At 45.9% G+C, this 17,244-nt stretch overlaps 1 protein-coding gene across 3 annotated transcripts in view; it reads right to left on the bottom strand.

Moving 5' to 3' along the window:
• The window catches only part of DROSHA (drosha ribonuclease III), an 83,313-nt gene that overhangs the window by 7,325 nt on the left and 58,744 nt on the right, over positions 1-17,244 (bottom strand). For all 3 annotated transcript variants that reach the window (XM_053397087.1, XM_053397089.1, XM_053397088.1), the window contains 5 exons: positions 15,335-15,440; positions 7,976-8,117; positions 4,587-4,669; positions 4,000-4,103; positions 759-851 (listed from right to left, as the gene is read on the bottom strand). In XM_053397087.1, coding sequence (XP_053253062.1) covers positions 759-851; positions 4,000-4,103; positions 4,587-4,669; positions 7,976-8,117; positions 15,335-15,440 — 528 coding nt within the window. The remainder of the gene's footprint in view (positions 1-758; positions 852-3,999; positions 4,104-4,586; positions 4,670-7,975; positions 8,118-15,334; positions 15,441-17,244) is intronic.

Here is a 17,244-nt window from a genome sequence, read left to right as displayed (position 1 = left end):
AACCACTCTGATGGCTCTGCTGAGACTAATTCTTCAAATAATCATTGGGCACTTGTTCCCATAAAAACCCTTCATGCACAGGCACACACACAAACCCCTTCCAGCGAGTTGTTTTTAAAACTTCAGATCAATACCACTAAGATCTTCCCCTTTCATAATTCTTCGGTGAATTGTTTTAATGAAAATATTAAATTTAAAACCAACCAACCAACCAACAGGCAAACTCTACAGCTCTAGAAAAATGGATGGCGATATTACAGCAAATAGAACACTTTCCTGCTAATATTTTATTAGGAATTATTTTTATCTTATTCTTAGAATCAGTGCAGTCCGGACAAGGAGGTGATCAACGGTGAGGGAGAAACCCTTTAAATATTATTTATCATGCAGCTGGCACCCTCGCTGTGCAGACCCTAAGATGCTTTTCTCATTCATCTTCAATACAAACCTACAAAGAGTGTTGCTGTTCTTCCATTAATGGAAATGCAGGCTGGGAGAGACTAATCTGTCTGAAGGTTGCTCAGAAAGGCCATGGCTGAACTAGAATTCGAACCCAGGCCTTCTGTCCCTGGCACCCTAACCGTGGAGCTATAGAGGCTCTCTGCAACATCTTATTTTGGCCAGATACAGACTTAAATGGGAGTAGTGGGAATCCTAGCATTCACTTTCTTAAGGAGCACCATCTAAATCGCCAAGGGATTTCCCGTAGCTCTCAAAACACCTGTTTAAATAAACGTGTATTCAAAAATTTACCATACCTTGGTCCTTTACCGCATCCTATTCTTTCGCCTTTAAAATAAACAGCTACAGTGTATGTCCTCGCATGAGAGGGTCCGACTGTTTGCAGAGTCCTAAGTCCCAGGAAAGACAGTAACACAAAAAAAAGTCACACTTTTGAAAGCAAGACTTACTAAGGCCTCTTAACAGAAATGCCCCCCTGTTAGCAAAGATTAATCATGGGATTGCAGACGAACAGCACTTTATGGATTATTTTACAAGGCACTGCAAACACGTCATTGCTTTAAAAGTGAAGTATTTATGTACGCTTGGTGTAGAATTATAGGCATTTACACTTTTTGGCAAATTCAGATCTTCGGGATAGAAATATAAGGTACTGTGACAAATGCTGTCGCTCTAAATGGCAACTACTGCAAATTGCCCCATCAGTAACGGAAAGTTGCAGGATCTGTCACTACTAACCAGGCAGCTTTCCCTTTGGACGAAGAGTTTGATATAAATCTGCAGCCATTTTGAGATGAGACACAAGTTCTCAGACAAACGATAAATTTGCTTCTCTTTCCAGTCTCCCCCTCCGATCCATCTCCAATGTCACGCTGAGTATTGGTTCTACGCAGTTTCAGCGGTTAAGGTACATTTAGGAAACACTTTACAGCAGAAATAGACAAATGGCGGCTTCAAGTCAACCAAACAGCCCATCCCAAATTGCCTATGGATCTATACATTCTTTCTGCCCGCCATGAAACAAGACGATCTGTTGCAAGAGAGGTGCTAGACCAGAGGTGTCAAACTCAAATTCATCGGGGGGCCGCATCAGCAGTTTGGTCACCCTCAAAGGGCCGGTTGTTCAGGCAGCCGTTGGATCTGTCACATCACAGGATGGCATGCGCTCAATATAAAAACAAGTGGAGGTTTCCTGAATGCATGTAAAGTGGAGGTTTCCTGTGTAGAACGGTCGGCGCCGCTAGAGGGCAGATGTTCTCTGGCTTGGAGGCTGCCGCGCATTCCAAGATGGGGCTCCCCAGATATACAGTGGTACCTCAGGTTAAGAACTTAATTCGTTCCGGAGGTCTGTTCTTAACCTGAAACTGTTCTTAACCTGAGGTACCACTTTAGCTAATGGAGCCTCCCACTGTTGCCACGCTGCCACCGCACAATTTCTGTTCTCATCCTGAAGCAAAGTTCTTAACCTGAGGTACTATTTCTGAGTTAGCGGAGTCTGTAACCTGAAGCGTCTGTAACCTGAAGCGTCTGTAACCCAAGGTACCACTGTATATGATTACATCTCTGACTACAGGCCATGCTGCCTGGAGCTAATGGAGGTTGTGGTCCAAAATGTCTGGAGGACACCAGATTTTGGGAAGGCTGCTTTGGGCCCCCGGTGAAGGACTGTAGATCATTCACATCTGTGGGAAGAAGTCAAGGCTAAAGCCCGTGAAGGCTAAAGCTCACCGACAATGGATGCCCTGGTCCTCTCTGGTGGGGATCCTTCTGTGAGGGATGAGCACGCTGCAATGCGTCTCTGAGTGGCCCACCCTGGCAAGCATGTCCTCCCTGCCTCTGTGCATCATACGCCAGCCAAACAGGAGCTTCCCCATTCTCATCCTGCTTCAGCTCAAGAACGGTAGAAATGGAGAACGAGCAGGAAAAGGGGAGGGTTTGCACTGTCTCCCTGCTCTTCCCTGAGTCCACCAAGAGATGAACACCTGCTGCACTCTGGCTCTCTTTGCCCTGCGCCAGAATATTCCTCTTGCCCGCCACTATGGGCGCTCTGCACCAGGAGAAGGCAGAAGGTAGATCTGGAGATCCCTGCGGTTTCCGATGGCCAAACAGCAACAAAAGAGCTCATTGCACCCCACAAAATTAAACTGCCAAAATGAAGAAAGATTGAGTTGGCCGTGAATGGATCTTTGGAAAGGCCTGTGTGCTTTCTTCCATTAGGCTGGATAGCTCCGTTGGTTAGAGTGTGGCGCTGATAATGCCAAGGTTGCAGGTTCGATCCCTGGATATTCCTGCATTCCAGGGGACTGGACTAGATCAGTGTTGGCCAAGCTGTTTTGGGACTACAATTCCCATCATCCCTGACCACTGGTCCTGTTAGCTAGGTATGATGGGAGTTGTAGTCCAAAAACAGCTGGAGAGCCAAGTTTGGCAACACTGGACTAGATGATTCGTAGGGTCCCTTCCAACTCTACAATTCTATGATAATTATCTCCTTCTCTCTCACACACACACATCTCTATCTCTATATTCCTGGGCTCCGAATTCTTTAATATGAAGTGTATGTCTAAATCCTTAAACCTGTTCCTCACTTCCACTGTGTATTCATAAGGGAATTGATGCTTTTGAATTATGGTGCTGGAGGAGACTCTTGAGAGTCCCATGGACTGCAAGAAGATCAATCGTATCCATTCTTCAGGAAATCAGCCCTGAGTGCTCACTGGAAGGACAGATCCTGAAGCTGAGGCTCCAATACTTTGGCCACCTCACGAGAAGAGAAGCCTCCCTGGAAAAGACCCTGACGTTGGGAAAGATGGAGGGCACAAGGAGAAGGGGACGACAGAGGACGAGATGGTTGGACAGTGTTCTCGAAGCTACCAGCATGAGTTTGACCAAACTGCGGGAGGCAGTGGAAGACAGGAGTGCCTGGCGTGCTCTGGTCCATGGGGTCACGAAGAGTCGGACACAACTAAACAACAACAAATGTCTTTTGCACAACTTCTAGTTGCAGGATCTCAGGGACTGAGTTAAAAAAAAACAACACCCAACAAAGCAGATCTTGCAAGCCTGAAGTCTGCTCACTCCATCAAACATCATGCTTTTTGAAGACAAGCAGCAACTCTTCTACCGATCCCAAATGACTCCGGAGAGTTACACTTGCAGGAGTTACAGAGTCTGCTTAAAGCAGCAGTTCCCACTCCCTGACGTGCGAAGGGAGGCACTGAAACGATTTTGTGGGTGGGTGAATGCAAACTTATCGGCAAGGATCAAATGATCCACCATTCACTGAATTTAGAGCCATCCCATCTTCCACACGCAACGGCTCTCGTGACTACATTTGTGGCGCTTGAAGCGGAGTTCAAGATCGAAAAGGGGTAACGGCAAACTAATCCCTTCTTTAAACAAAAGCCAGAGGGTGCTTAATCCGAGTCATACGGATATGGAGACAAAAATAAACACCAAGTGTGGAGCCGAAAATGAGAGATCGGCTCACGAAGTTATAATTAGTTTATGGCAGGAAGAAGGAGAAAGGCTTCTTACTTATAGAGAGGGATGTCTGGCTCCTTCCCTTCTGTTCGGAGAGTTAAGCAGCATTGCTGGAGCTGGGATTTTGGATCGTTCCAGTCCTGGTTTAAAATGAATTCCTGTAATGTAGAGAAATAACAGCAGGCTCTAATTAGAGGAGCAGGATCAGGCCGGAAACAGGGTTAAAAACAGGAGTTTTGCCCCAAGTTAATGTTGTTGTTTTTGAAGTTTATACCAAAGTACATGCATGCAACAGAAGGTAAAGGTAAAGGGACCCCTGACCATTAGGTCCAGTCATGGCCGACTCTGGGGTTGCGGCGCTCATCTTGCTTTATTGGCCCAGGAAGCCGGTGTACAGCTTCTGGATCATGTGGCCAGCAGGACTAAGCTGCTTCTGGCGAACCAGAGCAGCGCACGGAAACTCCATTTACCTTCCCGCCAGAGTGGTACCTATTTATCTACTTGCACTTTGACGTGCTTTCGAACTGCTAGGTTGGCAGGAGCATGCAACAGAACAAAGGTTTTAATTATCATAAAGATGGGACTCCGTGGCAAACCCAGATTGGTTGCTGCATTAAGTATAAAACTCCAAGCTGTTCTACCTTTAGTCGTGGGAAGAAGCAGACATTCATGAAGGTGTGGACATATTCCAAGTCCTTGTCTATGTACAGAGCAGCGATAAAGGCTGGAAGGGAAGAAAAACCAAATATGCGAGTAATGTTATTCTCTGGGTAAAAAGAGTTTACACTTGCAGAGAATCTCTGGTGCTCTCAAGGTCTCTCACGGCAAATATTTCTGAGCTAAGAACCCGGGCTGCTCAGCTACTTGAGTGCATCTTAAGGGGGGAAAGATGGCTTGGCGAATACAGTTTTTTGACCACCTTGGGAACAAGGTGAAGAACATAACGAAGAGTTAGGAGGTCTGTTAAGAAGAGTTTGGATTTGATATCCCGCTTTATCACTACCCGAAGGAGTCTCAAAGCGGCTAACATTCTCCTTTCCCTTCCTCCCCCACAACAAACACTCTGTGAGGTGAGTGGGGCTGAGAGACTTCAGAGAAGTGTGACTGGCCCAAGGCGAGCGGAAGGAACCCAGCCAGATCCAGAAGCACATAAAAGGCTTAGGAGGTCATGTTGTAGAGGGTGTGATTCTTCTAGCCACTTCAACGGCTGCGAGGGTCAACCAACCTCCTTTGGGGAAAAGGTTCCTATGGGTTATAGCTCCATGAAAGTGTCCCTTGCTTTTAATTCCAAAGTGGGAGGTGTGGGCTGGCCACTGTGGAGCAATCTCATAGCAGTGTTGCACCTCTGGATGTCTAATCTGCCAATTTACAGCTTCCATCTAATGTGGGATGAAGGCAGCGGCCACATTGACAAGTCTGCAGTCGACAAATAAGCACACCTGATGCTCCGAGCAGCACACCCCCCCTCCACATGCTGGCTTGTTAAATCAGGAATTGGTTAGGTGAAGCAGGTCATATTCCCAACAGCCTCTCCCTCTTTAAGACCCTTTAAAGTTGCATTACACTATTGGCGTCCTTCGTACAGTTGAGAAGATGGTCGTTGCACGGTCTCACCAAGAACAACGTTGTCCCTCGATTTACATGTGTCCACTCTGCCCCCCCCCATTGCTTCTGGGTCAGTGTTCAAACTCTCAAAACATAAATCCCTTGGGAGACCAGACTAGAATTAACAATGTCGTGAGTTTTATTCATGAAAAATGGAAAGCAAATAAATATCAAGTTATGTTTCTTGGTTAATGCAGCATTATGGTATGAACCCCTTTTTGTTTGTTGTTGCTGTTGTTTATTTATTTCCCACCCATCTGGCTGGGTTTCCCCAGCCACTCTGGGCAGCTTACAGGATATATAAAAATAGAACATTAAAAAACAGAATATCCACAGGCAACAAACAAATCAGTAAATCAATAGAAAGCAATAACAACAACAACAATGCTCTCCTTTTTACGAAACAGGAGACCTCATCTCCTCGACTTACTCCTAAGAACCCCATTCACTCTGTTCCTTAACCCCAAACCCACTAAATGCTTTAACTGGACAGATCCCAATTGCTCCTTAAAAGCAATTGCTCCTCTAAGAATTCCTTCCTTTCCTCATGCAGTTCACCACAGTTGGTCTAATAATAATAATAATAATAATAATAATAATAATAATAATGATGATGATAGACAGTCTGGTGCCCCCCAGATGTTGCAGGACTACAAAACCTATCATCCACGGCCATTGCTAACCCTGGCAGAAACTGATTGGTGCTGTATTCTAGAAAATGTGGAGGACGCCAGGTTGCCTATCCCTTCTCTAGTACAAGGTCACTGAAGAGCAAATCCTGCGCTCTGCCTGTAACCTCTGCTTGACAAGGGCTGAAAACTGAGTCACTGAATTGTCAACATCTGGACAAATTAATGAAGCATTGTGAAGAGCTGCGGACAGAGTCTGGACTTCTAAATCCTGTGGTTTAGCCAGCAGACTATAACTTCTAAGAAATAAATCTCTGCAAAGTATACACTCCCAGTGCTTCGGATATCAATCACGATTGTTTGTGAACAACTTCCATTTACTAAAAGGATTTGGCAAGAGACACGGGACCTGCTCAACTCACAAAATGTATTAAAATGCTCTGGATAGAGATTAACTTCCTTGGCCTGTTATTTATTGCCACTTCACTTGCACTGGAAGGAGAACCTTAAAAAAACAAATAAACTTTTTTAAAAAAATTAGCTGAAAGGGGATTTAAACTTCACTATGGGGGTTTACGTTACCGTACCTTCAGAAGCAATGCCATTTACAAAAGTGCAAATTGACTGTATTTAAAATAAAATAATAAATAACTATTTCCCCTTTATTTCTGTACTTGCAAAGGGGCAATACTGAATGTTTGCTGTTCTGCCGCATGCTATGTAATGCTCATGATCTCTTTAAGATGGGGATAACCCAACATGGTGCCTGCACTCCAGGTGTTGAACTACAACTTCCAGCGCCCTAACCATTGGAAATTCTGGCTAAGACTAATGGGAATTCTAGTCCAGCAACATCTGGGGAGCACCATGTTGGTTGCCTGTCTTAAGAGATCAACAAGGGCTGCAAAATCACATGTTCCCTCTCTCCAATCCTCCTTCCCTCTGGTGCAAACTCCTGCACAGCCCTTCCCCAATGTGGTTCGCTATGGCCAAAGTTAATAATAATGATAATGATGATAACAGTTTATTCTTTATACCCCGCCCATCTGCCTGGTTTTCCCCAGCCACTCTGAGCGGCTCCCAACAGAATATTAAAAACACAATAAAACATCAAACATTAAAAACCTCCATAAACAGGGCTGCCTTCAGATGTCTTCCAAAAGTCAGTTATTTCCTTGACATCTGATGGGAGGGCTTTCCACAGGGTGGGAGCCAGTACCGAGAAGGCCCTCTGCCTGGTTCCCTATAACTTGGCTTCTTGCAGCGAGGGAACTGCCAGAAGGCCCTCGGAGCTGGACCTCAGTGTCCGGGCTGAACGATGGGGGTGGAGACGCTCCTTCAGGTATACTGGGCTGAGGCCATTTAGGGCTTTAAAGGTCAGCACCAACACCAATTATGCTCGGAAATGTACTGGGAGCCAATGTAGGCACCAACATTAATCGACAGGTGCCGTAACTTGATGAATTGATTAAATGTAAGTAAGTGTACAAACACACGCCAATACCTCAACACACACAACTCAATATACCTTTTGGGTAATGCAAAAGAAATGCAACAGAACCACAGTTTAAAGAAACAAAATCTCCCTCCAAATAGTACCTTGAACTAACGCCATGTGCATTCTCGCTGGATTCCAGAATCCATCAAACCCGCTTGGTGTTTTTTGGGGGTTTTGTTTTTTAAACCCATATCTCTTATAGCACAGAACCTTGCCTTTCTCGCTTCTGCTATCTGCTGTCACCTTTAACGTCACCCCTAATTTCCTTTGGGAGGAAACAGAAGATGGCGGCACTCACATTCCAAAAGATCCGCCAGCGTCTTCGTCCGTAAGGCCACGGGGCGCTTGGTTTTGTCGTTTGTAATGGCAAACTCCTGCATGCCCAGTTCTTCGGCGACTTTGGCCTGCGTTCTGTTGTTGACCAGGGAGCTCCGCAACAGCTAGTGACACAACAGAGAGCGCTCAGGTAAGAACATCCCCAAAATTCTTGAGAGGAACCATTTCCCCAGCCATTGCTTGGCAAAACAGAAGAAACCGAGTCACCTCTGCTAGATTTTGTTCCTACGCCAAGTTGCAACTCATGCTAACCACTTAATACCAGGGAACTTCTCCTGATGCTGATCTGTATGACCCACATGGTCAACTGCTTGGTCCCTCAGCCCCAAAGTGACGCAGGAGAATAGTTTCTCCTTCTCTCCCCCTCCCGGCTGCGCCAAGTTCCTGCCGATCAATTGGCTGCTTTCAAATGGGAGCGAGGGGTCCATGTTGCTCTAATCTTTTTTGGTAATAATAATAATAAATTTTATTTATACCCCGCCCTCCCCAGCCAAGACTGGGCTCAGGGCGGCTAACAACCAATAATAAAAACAAGTTGATTGAAATATAACTTAAAAAACAAGATTAAAATATAACATTAAAACATTAAAATGCAGCCTCATCACAGGAGAAGAAAGGAAAAAAGAAAAAAGAAAGAGGGGGAGGGAGTCAAATTGATTCTAAGCCAAAGGCCAGGCGGAACAACTCTGTCTTACAGGCCCCGCGGAAAGAAATCAGATCCCGCAGGGCCCTGGTCTCATGAGACAGAGCATTCCACCAGGCCGGAGCCAGTGTTGAGAAGGCCCTGGCTCTGGTTGAGGCTAATCTAACTTCCTTAGAGCCCGGGACCTCTAGGGTGTTGCTATTTATGGACCTTAAGGTCCTCTGTGCGGCATACCGGGAGAGGCAGTCCCGTAGGTACAAGGGTCCTGCTACAAGAATCTGGAGATCACTGGAGCACCAGGCAAGATTAGTAGGTAAGTATGACTTGCTGCAGCCCTGATTCAAGTAACCTGGGGTGGCTGAGTAGTCAGAGGAAGAGCTCAACAAAGGCATTTTCGGTGGGAATAGTAGATGGGTGTCAAAAGAGGTTTCTCACCTGGGCACTTAGGATGACACCATGTAAGGAAGACACCTGGTGAGGAACCTACTAGAACAGGACTAAGAACATGGGTGAGAGGGAACAGCCAATGTGGTCTGAGTGTTCAATTTATTGCATGGTATATATTGCATTATAGCCTACCTCACAGTACAGCCTACCTGGAGTACAGAGGAGGGACCACCATGTTGTTCTGAGCTTCTGTATGGAAGGCTGTATGGAAACCAGATTGATGTTCGGTGGGGTGGGGATCCAAAAGTGATCCACTACTGCCTCATTTTGGGGAAGAGGGGTTTAGACACAGCTGCATGCTTTGCATGCAGAAGGTTCCAGGTTCAGTCCCCATTAGGGCTGGGAAATCCCATGTCGGAAAACACAGACTGAAGCCGCCAATCAAAGTTGGTGATGCTGAGATAGATGGACCTGGCTTGACCTAACGCAGCTTCTCGTGACTCTACGGCTCCCCATACAGAGCAGGAGCGACGGAGGGAGTCTCAGAAAGATGTCTATGACAAAGTGTCTCTCGCCAAACGTTAACGAACTGAGAAAATGACTATGAATTGAAAGTGGAGACAATAGATGTACCTTTCCCTGCTGATCTGTTTGCTTTATAACACACAAATTTTTAAAATAAAAACTAATAAGAAAGAGGCAGGCAAAACACACCAAAGTGGTTCAGATGTAACACCAAAACATGGTTTAGGGTTACATAAATGGTACCCAACATGGACCCTCAGTGTTGTGTAAGGTAAAAAGGCAAAGGACCCCTGGACTATGGGGTGTGGCACTCATCTCTGCTTTCAGGCCAAGGGAGCCGGCATTTGTCTGCAGAAAGCTTTCCGGGTCATGTGGCCAGAATGACTAAACCGCTTCTGGTGCAATGGTCCACTGTGACGAATGCCAGAGCGCACGGAAATGCCGTTTACCTTCCTGACAAAGTGGTACCTATTTATCTACTTGCACTGGTGTGCTTTCGAACTGCTAGGTTGGCAGGAGCTGGGAAGCTCACCCCATCGTAGGGATTCAAACCGTCGACCTTCCGATAGGCAAGCCCAAGAGGCTCGATGGTTTAGACCACAGCGTCACCCGCATCCCTGAAACGTTGGGTGCTCCTTCCTGACCACAACACACAGCTATCCTCTCCCTCCTTTCCTAGCTTTAGGCAATCTGTAGTTTATCATTTGGTCCAAACTGGCAAACCACGGTTTGCGCTTATCCTAAGATTATACTACAATTTGTCTTAGGTCAGAAGCACCCGACTCGTGTCCAGCTTCCTGTTGAAGCAAGCTAATGGGCAGAAAATATGCCAAGCTCAATTTCTCTTGCCGACAGAAGTGTGCTCTTGCTTCCACTGTGCATACAAAACAGAGAGAGCTCCTGTGTAACTCGCTAATGATGGAGGGGCCTAAGGTGCTGCTTACATATAATCCTCTCCAATTGTCTAAAGGATGTTGCAAGAGCCCCGGTAACAGGCGGTCGATTTATCGCTCTCATCCTGGATCCGTGAATATTACTACGACTTCAGCCAATTTAACGTAAATAGACTTGGCAACATATAATCCTCTCACACCGGGCAAAGCGAGCTGGTCCCCAATGTGTCCCAATGATTCAGCTGGTCCCCAATGTGCCCCAATGATTCAGCAGAGGAAACACAGCCCAGAATAACTAAGGAGATAGTACAAGAATACTTGGCTAGTCTAGATGTATTCAAGTCTCCAGGGCCAGATGAACTGCATCCAAGAGTATTAAAAGAACTGGCAGATGTGATTTCAGAACCACTGGCAGTCATCTTTGAGAATTCCTGGAGAACAGGCGAAGTCCCGGCAGACTGGAGGAGGGCAAATGTTGTCCCTATTTTCAAAAAGGGGAAAAGAGAGGACCCAAATAATTACCGCCCAGTCAGTCTGACATCAATACCAGGGAAGATTCTGGAGCAGATCATTAAGCAAACAGTCTGTGAGCACCTGGAAAGGAATGCTGTGATCACCAATAGTCAGCATGGATTTCTGAAAAATAAGTCATGTCAGACTAACCTGATCTCGTTTTTTGACAGAATTACAAGCCTGGTAGATGAAGGGAACGCAGTGGATGTAGCCTACCTTGATTTCAGCAAGGCATTTGACAAGGTGCCCCATGATATTCTTGTAAAGAAGCTGGTAAAATGCGGTCTTGACTATGCTACCACTCAGTGGATTTGTAACTGGCTGACTGACCGAACCCAAAGGGTGCTCATCAATGGTTCCTCTTCATCCTGGAGAAGAGTGACTAGTGGGGTGCCACAGGGTTCTGTCTTGGGCCCGGTCTTATTCAACATCTTTATCAACGACTTGGATGATGGACTCAAGGGCATCCTGATCAAATTTGCAGATGACACCAAACTGGGAGGGGTGGCTAACACCCCAGAGGACAGGAACACACTTCAAAACGACCTTGACAGATTAGAGAACTGGGCCAAAACAAACAAGATGAATTTTAACAGGGAGAAATGTAAAGTATTGCACTTGGGCAAAAAAAATGAGAGGCACAAATACAAGATGGGTGACACCTGGCTTGAGAGCACTACATGTGAAAAGGATCTAGGAGTCTTGGTTGACCACAAACTTGACATGAGCCAACAGTGTGACGCGGCAGCTAAAAAAGCCAATGCAATTCTGGGCTGCATCAATAGGAGTATCGCATCTAGATCAAGGGAAGTAATAGTGCCACTGTATTCTGCTCTGGTCAGACCTCACCTGGAGTACTGTGTCCAGTTCTGGGCACCACAGTTCAAGAAGGACATTGACAAACTGGAACGTGTCCAGAGGAGGGCAACCAAAATGGTCAAAGGCCTGGAAACGATGCCTTATGAGGAACGGCTAAGGGAGCTGGGCATGTTTAGCCTGGAGAAGAGGAGGTTAAGGGGTGATATGATAGCCATGTTCAAATATATAAAAGGATGTCACATAGAGGAGGGAGAAAGGTTGTTTTCTGCTGCTCCAGAGAAGCGGACACGGAGCAATGGATCCAAACTACAAGAAAGAAGATTCCACCTAAACATTAGGAAGAACTTCCTGACAGTAAGAGCTGTTCGACAGTGGAATTTGCTGCCAAGGAGTGTGGTGGAGTCTCCTTCTTTGGAGGTCTTTAAGCAGAGGCTTGACAACCATATGTCAGGAGTGCTCTGATGGTGTTTCCTGCTTGGCAGGGGGTTGGACTCGATGGCCCTTGTGGTCTCTTCCAACTCTATGATTCTATGATTCTATGATTCCGTCGCAGGAGGACTGCAGTGTTAATTGTCAAAAAATGCAGCCACCTGTGGCGACGAAGAATTAAGTACTATGAGAATCGAGAGCCGGTTGACAGGAAGAGAGGAGCCCAGCGCTTTAATTAACAGCAGCCACTTTCCAAAAGAACAAGCACGCAACTTATTGTTGGGGCAACGTCCGCAGCGAACCAGCGGCTCGGAAAGCAGAACCTAATGGCACACTGCAATTTGCATAGGATGCGAAGGCTGGGTGAACAGCTGAGGTGAAATTTCTGTGAAAGATGGAACGATACGGGCGGGGGCTGGCAAAGCACGAGAGCGGCGCGAAACGAAACGTTAACGGGCGCCCGAAACATAAAAGCAACTTTTGAAAGCTTATTTCAGTCTGATCAGATGAAAGGGAGCTCGGGAGAGGGGGCAGGCCCGCTGATAAGGAAATTTAACATGTCATATTTATTCATCAGAAGACAGAAGGGAGACAGGCTCAAATTATGCTTAAGAGAAGGTCTCGGGCAGAAGGCAGAGGAAGGGGGCCGAGGGAGAAAGCGATGTGGAGGGAAAACACGCTCGCTGCTTAAAACGTAACTTTGGTTAAACATTAAAATGCCCTGCCACCTCAGCTGCAAGTTCAAAGAGCACTCGGGTCTTTGAAATCAGGGGTTAGCCTTCCTTGGAGCTACTGGCCGAGTGGAAATATGCAGAAGAGAGCAAAGGAGAGGGAGGATTGGAAGGATGGACAGCATAAAGTCAAAACTGGATCTTCTTTGTGCTGCAGAACTCTTAAAAAAAAGATTCGGTCGCATTCAGAAAGAAATTTCTAGGAGAGGCTTCTCCTTCTGGCTAGCACAAAGGCGATTGATATAGCATTATTATATGTAAATAAAAGCGAGTTACCTGGATTGTAGTTGCAGTCTAGTCAGTGTAGCAAAATGGCGCCCTAACTATGCAGAAACTCAGATGTACAAGCTTGGCGCCAAAGGATTCCTTAAACTGGGGTTACAGTTGCCCAAACAAAATGCCTGGTTGCCATTCTGGGGCCAAGCAGTTCAAAAGTCATGTTTTCCAAGACAACCTTTGGGTTCCTTAAATTCATCCTGATTGCGCAGCTAACATATAACGGATAGGATTCTACAGGGTGGGGTATCGGTGTGTGAAAACACTCGAGATCCAAGAATCCCCAGGCACGCATCTCCAGATGGTGGAGGCGACTGGTGCCCTCCTGGCCAATGGGCATCTTCACTTAGTCGCACGTGGTCGATAGCCAGGTGCAAAATGCGCCTGGCGAATTTCGAAAGCTTCAACCATGGCCGACCTTTTTCTTTCTGGCAATTTCTTTCAGGCAATGCACAGGCATTGACAGGATGATATCATTTCTAGACTGAGCACTGAGATGAAGTTAGCTGTGTTTCGTCTTATCTCTTTGATTTGCCCTCGCTGGGCTGGATGAATCCCTAGCCAGAATTAAGATTGCCGGAAGAAATATCAACAGCCTCAGATATGCAGATGACACAACATTGATGGCAGAAAGTGAGGAGGAATTAAAGACCTTTTAATGAGGGTGAAAGAGGAGAGCACAAAATATGGTCTGAAGCTCAACATCAAAAAAACGAAGATCATGGCCACTGGTCCCATTACCTCCTGGCAAACAGAAGGAGAAGAAATGGAGGCAGTGAGAGATTTTACTTTTTTGGGCTCCATGATCACTGCAGATGGTGACAGTGGCCACAAAATTAAAAGACGCCTGCTTCTTGGGAGAAAAGCAATGACAAACCTAGACAGCATCTTAAAAAGCAGAGACATCACCTTGCCGACAAAGGTCCGTATAGTAAAAGCTATGGTTTTCCCAGTAGTGATGTATGGAAGTGAGAGCTGGACCATAAAGAAGGCTGATCGCCGAAGAATTGATGCTTTTGAATTATGGTGCTGGAGGAGACTCTTGAGAGTCCCATGGACTGCAAGAAGATCAAACCTATCCATTCTGAAGGAAATCAGCCCTGAGTGCTCACTGGAAGGACAGATCCTGAAGCTGAGGCTCCAGTACTTTGGCCACCTCATGAAAAGAGAAGACTCCCTGGAAAAGACCCTGATGTTGGGAAAGATGGAGGGCACAAGGAGAAGGGGACGACAGAGGATGAGATGGCTGGATAGTGTTCTCGAAGCTACCAGCATGAGTTTGACCAAACTGCGGGAGGCAGTGGAAGACAGGAGTGCCTGGAGTGCTCTGGTCGATGAGGTCACGAAGAGTCAGACACAACTAAACAACTACAAATAACAATGGTACTTATTCAAAGATTGTTTTGTCGTGGTTTTAAGCGGCTTATCATGCCATGCCTTGGGACCACGTGTGATAAAGGGGGGGGGGGGACAGAAGCATGAGTAGGAAAGCCTTTCTATGGTGGGGGTATTCGGCTAGGGTAGAAGGATTGATTCTAAAGGGCTCCCATTAAGTTCTATGGGGCACGGTAAGAAAGTTGCAAGAAATGTCTAGTTGAACAGTCGAGAGACCACCCAACACTTGTGTGTTACTGAAATGATGCAGCTATTCTTAAAAAGAAAGGCAAACTTGATTTGTTTGTTGCTTTGAGCTACGTATTAGCCCTGAAACCGCCCCCCAAGCATTCCTACAGACCCCATGTTCATAGCACCTGTCTACCCCAAGAGCTTGCTAATGAAACAAGCGCTACTTGTAGTTTTGAGGTGGAACAAGTTAATCGCGGCGGTTATTAAAGCTATTGACCTGCTTTAAAGGAGAGAAGACATCATGCCTGGGTGGCAAGAATCAAAACTTCGTTGATCGCGGCTGGATTCACATCTCCAAATTAACAGAACCTTATTAAGAGCAGGCAGCGCGCTGAGGTTGTGGATCTTCATTAAGCCCAGAATAATTCACTCGCTGCTTCTACAGTTCCTTCTCTCTTTCCCCCTGCCCTCTGTCTCTCCTGTCCCCTCTGACTTGTCAAGTTCTGCTCCCGGAGAAGAGTGACAGGTGGCAATCTCACCGTTAGGTGGCCTTCATGATGATCCGGGAAATGTATGAATAAATACTCCGTCGCCACCAGCTGCATTATGGAATCTCCCAAGAATTCCATCCTCTGATTGTGGCCCCTGAAACAGAAAGAGGTAGAAATCAATAAAGTTGAAAAGATAGAGAAACAAGCCTTTCCTCGCGATAGAACTACATGCGTGTTGGGCTCGCTTTGGCGGCACATAAGCTAAAATTGGAACAATTTAGCATGGCTCCTGCGCAAGGCATTTAAAGAGGAGTGGGAATTTTTTGTCGAGCATATGGGAAACAATTGTGTACAGTTGAAAACACTGGCAGTGTTAAAGTAAAATTGACAGTATAATAAATATTGAAGATAGGAGAACAGAACTAGATGGATATATCAAAATATGCAGGAATGGTGGGAAAGTGAAATGAACGTTGGAAGGGGAGGGGAGTCAATAAATGTATGGTAAAATAAAAAATGTTTAATTTGTGATATAAAATTTGAAAATGTAAAAAAAAAATTATAATGTACAATATATGAAAGTATACATAATTATTATAATTATATTACATTTAATAATATCATCATAATAATATTAGAATAATATCACAGTCGTACCTTGGAAGTCGAATGGAATCCCTTCCAGAAGTCTGTTTGACTTCCAAAAAGTTCGGAAACTAGGGCGCAACTTCCGATTGGCTGCAGGAAGCACCTGCAGCCAATCGGAAGCCACAGAAGCCACATCAGACGTTCGGGTTCCGAAGAACGTTCACAACCGGAACACTCACTTCTGGGTTTGTGGCGTTAGGGAGCCAAAACGTTCAACTCGCAAGGCGTTCGGGATCCAAGGTATGACTGTATACTTATAATATAATTATCTATAAAAAGAACCCTGTCCCCCCCCCCCCCAAAAAAAGCACTAAACAGGCGAGTCATTTCAAATAGGTTTCAAATATTTCTACAATATTTTTGTCCTCATAGATCACCATTCCTATCGCCCAACATGACTTGTGAGGGTCTCGTGGTGGTTTCCCTCGCATTTATTAGAAGAGTTTGGATTTGATACCCCGCTTTATCACTACCCGAAGGAGTCTCAAAGCGGCTAACATTCTCCTTTCCCTTTCTCCCCCACAACAAACACTCTGTGAGGTGAGTGGGGCTGAGAGACTTCAGAGAAGCGTGACTGGCCCAAGGTCACCCAGCAGCTGCATGTGGAGGAGCGGAGACGCGAACCTGGTTCCCCAGATTACGAGTCCACCGCTCTGAACCACTGCACCACACCTTCCCGTCTCCACAAGAACTGGAGTTTCCCCACTTAAGGAAGCCACCCCCAACTCATAGAGGGTGACAAGGGTGAAGACTTGAGGGAAGAGGGAAAATGGACCAGTTTTGTTGGCACAGCCCCTTCCTCGGCAGTTTGACCGCCTCATTCTGCACCGGCTGGTGCTTCTGGGCAGCGTGTTACAGTGATCCAGTCATGAGGTTGCTCTACCATGATCAGGCGATCCCTATCCAGGAGCATCCACAGCTGGCAAACTGGACAAAGCTGCCTGTTCAGAAAAGAACGCCTGAGATCCATTTTAAAACCACCAGCAAACTTTTCAACGCATTCTCCAGGCCTATTTTACAGTTTAATTTTCCGCATTTTAATTTTTGCCAGTTGCTGTAACTGTTCTCTCTGTTTCATACACCGTATTTATTCGGGTGCAATGCACACCTGGGGGGGGCAAATTCCGCCACAGAAATTAGAGCGCGCATGAGATTTGATGGCGCCAGTCAATACTTTTCTGGGGTTTCAAAGTTTTGAAAATTGAGGTGCGCCTTAAGATTTGATGGTGCATTAGATTTGTGTAAATACGGTACGTTCTAAAATGAAATAATCATAAACTTTACTGGCGGTGGAGGGGGGGGGAAGAAAC

The sequence above is a fragment of the Podarcis raffonei genome, chromosome 7, assembly GCF_027172205.1.
Source record: "Podarcis raffonei isolate rPodRaf1 chromosome 7, rPodRaf1.pri, whole genome shotgun sequence".
Lineage (NCBI taxonomy): Eukaryota > Metazoa > Chordata > Lepidosauria > Squamata > Lacertidae > Podarcis > Podarcis raffonei.
This window is presented reverse-complemented; position numbering and strand designations above follow the sequence as displayed.